The 6374-nt window shown below is 29.9% G+C and overlaps 4 protein-coding genes and 2 pseudogenes across 6 annotated transcripts; all 6 read right to left on the reverse strand.

Annotated features, from left to right (window-relative positions):
- Nucleotides 1-982: 982 nt before the first annotated feature.
- POSPLADRAFT_1161140 (hypothetical protein) lies at nucleotides 983-1909 on the reverse strand (the record flags this gene model as incomplete). The annotated part of the gene is made up of 1 exon (XM_024487652.1): nucleotides 983-1909. The coding sequence occupies one exon, from the start codon at nucleotides 1907-1909 to the stop codon at nucleotides 983-985; it is 927 nt and encodes a 308-aa protein (XP_024332857.1).
- A 470-nt stretch (nucleotides 1910-2379) lies between these two features.
- On the reverse strand, nucleotides 2380-3234 carry POSPLADRAFT_1161144 (hypothetical protein; the record flags this gene model as incomplete). Its single annotated transcript, XM_024487653.1, has 1 exon — nucleotides 2380-3234. The coding sequence occupies one exon, from the start codon at nucleotides 3232-3234 to the stop codon at nucleotides 2380-2382; it is 855 nt and encodes a 284-aa protein (XP_024332858.1).
- Nucleotides 3235-3780: 546 nt separating this feature from the next.
- On the reverse strand, nucleotides 3781-4797 carry POSPLADRAFT_1161136 (hypothetical protein; the record flags this gene model as incomplete). Its single annotated transcript, XM_024487651.1, has 1 exon — nucleotides 3781-4797. The coding sequence occupies one exon, from the start codon at nucleotides 4795-4797 to the stop codon at nucleotides 3781-3783; it is 1017 nt and encodes a 338-aa protein (XP_024332859.1).
- Nucleotides 4798-4824: 27 nt separating this feature from the next.
- POSPLADRAFT_1161135 (hypothetical protein) lies at nucleotides 4825-5001 on the reverse strand (the record flags this gene model as incomplete). The annotated part of the gene is made up of 1 exon (XM_024487650.1): nucleotides 4825-5001. A coding segment is annotated over one exon (177 nt), but the record flags the coding sequence as incomplete, so codon positions are not given.
- Nucleotides 5002-5416: 415 nt separating this feature from the next.
- On the reverse strand, nucleotides 5417-5488 carry POSPLADRAFT_t181 (annotated as a pseudogene). Its single transcript has one exon. The product of its transcript is annotated as a tRNA-OTHER (tRNA).
- A 168-nt stretch (nucleotides 5489-5656) lies between these two features.
- Nucleotides 5657-5740, reverse strand: POSPLADRAFT_t180 (annotated as a pseudogene). The gene has a single exon. The product of its transcript is annotated as a tRNA-OTHER (tRNA).
- Between the last annotated feature and the right edge of the window lie 634 nt (nucleotides 5741-6374).

Genomic DNA, 6374 nt, shown 5'->3' on the forward strand with positions numbered 1-6374 from the left:
AAAAAAAAACACAAAAAGTGATTTTTACTACAGGGTAAAGCATTTTACCTTTTTGATTCCTAATTGTTTTTGGAACAATAATTGATCCATCACCTTCAATTAACCCTGCCAAATAACTACCTAAATAATTATCAGAAGAGTCGTTAGATGAAGAGGAATTTAAGGAAGACTTAAATCTTTTACTTCAATGACCTAGCCACGAAGTAAAAGTCATATCTATACTAAATATATACTTTCATATGTATATTGGACTATATCTTCATCCTCTTATTCTTCTTTTTTAATTAAAAAAGACTAGGAGCTTCACGTTTAGTCTCTGAGGATCCTACTTTTATGCTTGCCATAAGTAAATTTTGGTTTCTGCTGATTGCCCATTGTAGTATCCTTTAAAATTTTTACTTATAGAATTATTAAAATTATATAGTACCTAAAGGCTTTAGGTATTTCCAGCATATAGTGAAGTTTTTAATAGTAATTACTTACTACTCTGGCACAGGTCATGTACCAGCTCCATTTTCAACTAGTGAACTTAATAATAATAAAATTAATGCAGGTGGTAATAGCCAAAATGATATATTGTTTAATCTAGGGAATCTTTTTGCATAAGTAATTTCTTACCTATTTGGACTATGTCTTCATCCAATTTGTTTTTATCTGATTATCTAGTATAATTAGCAAATTGGAGCCTAGCGTATTAATGTATAAAACTATACATTCCTAATATAATATTTGTACTAGAAAAAATTATATTAAAGTCTCTGAGGATCCTACTAAGAAATAAAAATTTTCCTTTGGTTTCCTGCATAACCTCCCCTTGTGTATTTAAATTTTTACTAATAATAAGTCGTTAAAACAACTGCTAATCAAAAGATGATTAAATTAAGTGTATTAAATACCTGTTCTCTTTGTTAAAACAAATGCTTTGAGGAATTCCATGCATATAGCTAAGTAATAATAAGTCTTATTACTAAGACAAACGGCATTATAAATTATTTAAATGCTCCCAATTGAAAGATGTTCTACTATTATTCATTTGGCTTTTCTGTAAAGAAACTAATTTTCTTCCTTCAACGGTCTTATGATTTTTATTAATTATTTCATTAAAAACAATTTTCCAATTTAAAAAATCTAAATGTTTGCTACTTAATAAAGGATAAACATCTAAATAACCAATTAATAATTTGATAGCATTTTGGTTTTCAACTCTAATAATATAATAAGAATTTTTCTTACTTATTCTTTCTCTAATATGTAATTTGACATTTAAAGCTAAACAAATTTTGTTTAATATTGAATTATAATTTTCATTGGTTTTAGGATAAATCATCCTTTGTTCTAAATTAAATTTACAAATTATTTGTTTTAAAGAATTTCTAATATAAAAATTACCATCCGCATCTATAAAACCTGAGAACCAACTATCGTTTAAGATAGGACTATCATTAAGAGGTAATTTAGTTATGTTCATAGAATGTTTTTTATTCATCCAATCAATTAATTTATATAATTGATCTATTTTAGGAGTTCTAAACTTTCCGTTAATAAGTTCAATGATTTTACATAAAGTTTGTTTGTGCGAAAATCTTAATTCTATACAATTAGTTTTTCTTTTGGCGATAGATCCTTTTCCTAAATAACTTAATAGTTTTTCAGCTAAAGGTTTATCTTTAAGATTAAAAGTGATACCTAGTATAACTCTATCTTCTTTTGTAATAGATATATAACCGTCTCCTTCTATTAATCCAGATAAATAATGAGCTAAAGCGGCTTGCGCCGCGGTGTAATTAATTATAGGACTTCGTTGAGGTTTGTGTGAATTAGAACCAGTTGAATATTTTCGAACTAAACTTAACCATTTGGCATCGACTCTTGGTTTTTGGGAGAGATTAACATTTTTTGTGTTTGCCATCAATGTTATTATCGGAAGAGCATTTAACTCTCCCTTCTTATTATTACTAATAAGTTTATACTATGTCATCTTGTGAACGTTACAAGTCGGGCGCTCGTGTCCGGAGTATTGTTAGTGCTACTCACCGATTAGTCGTTGAACTTTCATAGATCATTTAAAAATAAATTTTTAAGCACTGATCTAAGCTTAGCTGCAAATTGTTCTAGTAATTAGAAGATTTTTGCAATTCACCCGATACCCTATTATCTTCATTTTTTGTCTTCCACCACCTCTCCTCCTTTTTTTAAAATAAATAAATAAATAAAAAAAGGTAAAAAAGCACTCCCTTCCCTCGCTAAGCGCTTAAGTAAAGGGAAAGGGCTAGACAGAATATCGCATCGATTAGAGTTGAACTCAACCAATATTTATGAAGGGGGGAAAGAGGTTAGAGAAATAGAGGACTGTCTGGTAATAATGATTTAATTAAGTAATTAGTAAGATTTGAGTGATTCTAAATGATCCCATTTAAAAAGGGTTCGTTTGCTATTCATACCTGATTTTAATTTTAAAGCTAGGGCTCGGCCTTCTGGTGTAAGATGGTTATTGTTGACAATTAAATAATGGCAAGCTAACCAATCTAAATAATTAAGCCGTTTGCTAGAAAATAAAGGGAACTGTGTAAAGTAATTAACAATAATACTTCGTGATTTTGTACTTGAAGCACTAACTAAGAAGTATTCTACATTACCATTATGTGTAGACAAATTAAGTGAAACACCAAGTGTTGTAGCAATAGATGTTATAATATCAAAATAAGATATTCCTGTATCAGGGTGTACTTTCCGTTGTTCTAATCGCAATCGAGCACTCACCCGATTTTTAGAAGATCCTCCACTAGTTTGAGAAACTCGAATGTCAAATGAACCATCAGCTTCAATAAAACCAGCTAACCAAGCATTATTAAGTAAATTACTATTATCTACATTATGTGTAGGTATAGAACTTCCGGTAGCTCGATTAATCCAGTATATCATATCATTAAATCGGGTTAATTTTGGAGTTCTCAAACAACCATTGATTAAATTAATAATATTAATTAATCCTGGTATTGAAGTGATTGTAAGAACGTAAGCGTGATTTTCCACTTTATGTCGAATCGAACCCCCAATTAAAACTTTTAATTCTAAAACTAAAGGGTATTCCGATTCAGCAAATGAAATAGCAAAATGAGGAGTATATTTTTTTCCACTAGGGGATTTAATAGTCTTAGGGATCCAAATATGCCCATCTCCTTCCCATAATCCTGCTAAATAATACTTAATATTCGATGTTGGCCGTCCATGCATTTTCTTCCCTCCCCTCCCGCTAGGGGGCGCCACCAATCCACTCTTGTTGGTAGATGGGTAAGGGTCAGGGAGGGAATTATGTAATAAACTTAACCATCGTACATTATTTTTAAAACGATCAGGGGCTCCCACTTGAACTGGTAGTAAATAATTACCAAATCCTCCAACTAAAGCAGGCATACTAGTTACCTATAAATTTCTAAATAGGGATGGACTATATCTTTATCCCTTTAAAGGGATATCTCGCGTGTAGTCTCTGAGGATCCTACTTATAGTATAAATAGAATTTATTTAGGACCTTCTATTTTATATTACTTTGGTTTCCTGCTGATTGTCCAATTATTACTATGTTACTTTTTTCTACCTTTAAGTAGACTTAGTTAGTAATACTCTAAGGATATTCCAGCATACAGCGAGAAGTAAGATTTATATTACTATAAAACCCGGCCATGCCTTAATTTAATAAAGTAATTTAAGTATCCGTTATTTATTCCCATAAATATTCCTTATGAAATATTTAACCTTAATAATTAAAAATAGAAACCATTAAGGTCCACTAAAATTAAGTATCGTAAATTTCCATTGTTTTCGATATAAACCTTCAGATCTACCTAAAATATATTTTCTAATTGTAGATTTATCTCCTTTCAAATGTTTAGCTAATTCTCCTATACTTGAAAATGTACAATTTAAGTTAGGATTCAGTATATTTTCAGCCAAGACTTTTTTACTCTTAGGTTGATTTGGTTTATATTTAGATCTAACAGTATTTATTAATAAAACTAAATCTTCGGAAGTTAATATTGATTCATAAGGCAATTCAGATATAATATCCATAGAAAACAAAAATCTATTAAGATATAATTTTCCATCTATAATACAATTATTTAGGGAAATATGATGAATACCAATATTGCTATATAACCATTCTTTAGAATCAGATATAAAAATAAGTGATTTTGTTGTATTATCATAAATATAAATAGGTGTACCTCGTATTTTTCGAAGAGCATCTCTTGCTGCTTGAGACATAGGATAATGATAACCATTATAACCACCTGCTACTAAGTCAACGTTAAGATTAGGTGATAAAGAATCAATGTAATATTGTTCTAATTCTAGGACCTGCTCCCATGTTGAATTAGAATCTAATATAAAAAGAGTAAGTTTAACATTATTAAATCCATATTTATTAAAATATCTAAGGACCCTTCGATCAGCTTTGGCTAAAATAGAAGGCATAAAATAAGAACAAACCCTGTTATATAGATTTATTGAACTACCAACATAACTTATATTATGATTAGATAACTCTTCGCAAACGGTAAAAATATAAACCCCTTTAGCCCCTTTTGCAACATCTGCTATTTTAGATCTATTATGAAAAGGATCTAATATTTCAAATTTTTTAGGATTATATTCTTTATATTCTTTGGAATTTATTTTAGAATCTGTACTTATGTTTCTATTAAGGGTACTATAAATAATACTTAAAATAACAAAAAGGAGTTGATGTAAATAAATCAAGTTTTTGTAAATTACTTTATTAAAAATTTTGACCATGAAGAAAATCATAACAAATGCATGTGCAGTTATTATAACGTTAAATAATTGGTGATCACCTTGTAATATTTGAACTCCAGGACTAGATAATTCTAATCTAATTAAAACAGAAAAAGCAGTACCTATCATACCAGCAAATACTGCAAAAATTAGATAAAGCGTACCTATCTCTTTAGCATTAGTAGAGGAGAGCCAGTAACTCATAATATTAAAATATATTTTTTTAATAAATAATTTAATTTAAATTATAATTATTTATTTATTTTTATTTAAATTATTAAAATCTTATATTAAACGGTTGTTTATCATTGCTGGCTATTATTCACTTTTAAGCCCATATACGTAATTAAATTTTCCTAAATTCATTTTCATTTAATTAGTTTTTACTCCCTATTTTATTTCCTAGCTATAATGGACTCGGTATACTAGACTTGGGAGGCTTTTTAATATTTATTTTTATTTATTTATGTTATAGCCCTCTCTTATACCGTATCTATTATTTAACGCCAAGTTGTAGAAACGCTTACTTGATTAGGCTTACCCCCATCCCGCCTACCCTCTACTATTTTAAATAGATAGCGGAGAGCTAGCAGAGGCTCGGGGAGAGCTCCTTTAATTTTAGCGAAATTGGGATTCGAACCCAACCTAACAGGTCATGAGACTGTTGTGCATGCCTTTACACCTTATCACTTAAATTTTATTTTATTTCTTTCCTATATTCTATATATATCTTTACTTTTTACCCCTCCGCTGCGCTGCCTGGCGCCAGCCTGCTGGACTCCTTTTTGTCCTTTTGTTTGTAACAATAAAAAAAGGAAAGGAGAGGAAAATAGGGGGTACACTATCGTTGAAACAAATATACGAACAAAGAGACTCGAACTCTTAAGGAATTACTTCCACTCCTGCTTAAGAGGAGATTGTTTACCAATTTCAACATGTTCGTTTTATTATATACTTCTTTTAGTAAAAATAAAATTTGGAAAATAGAAATTTAAAATTATCTATACATTAGCCCTCCGCCAGTTGGCGGAGATAAAGTGAAATCTTTGTAAAGTTGAGATATTTCTATACAAATTATTATTTAATTTAATTTTACTTTAAATATCTTTAATATATATTGCGCTTTGCCTTATAAGGTGATCTTCATGATATCCCCGCCCCCTAAACAAGCCCGCTCCTTACCCCTATCCCTGCCTGCCGCTAGGCTGCCGCTAGGCGCGAGCGAGCGATGGCGCGAGCGAGGGAAGAGGGGAGGGGAAAGAAACAACAAAGTAAATGGAGCGAGGGAGGGAAGCGGGGTTGTCTTATTGCATTATAATACTCACAATGAAATGAATTTATAACCATTCTGAACTTGCCGTTAGGAGAAACAGTTCTATTGTTGTAGTGTATTTGAAGGTAATTAAAAAATTAATTTAATTTTTTAAATTATTACTTTAATTAAAAAGTTCTTTAAAAGAATTAAGCTAATAAAGAATACTATTTTAATAATGATACTTATTTATATTAAAAATATAAATATTATTAATAATAGTTATTTCTTTGATACAAAACTCGTTTAAGAGGCTGAGTATCTA

Source organism: Postia placenta (genome assembly GCF_002117355.1).
Source record: "Postia placenta MAD-698-R-SB12 unplaced genomic scaffold POSPLAscaffold_42, whole genome shotgun sequence".
Classification (NCBI taxonomy): Eukaryota; Fungi; Basidiomycota; class Agaricomycetes; order Polyporales; family Adustoporiaceae; genus Rhodonia; species Rhodonia placenta.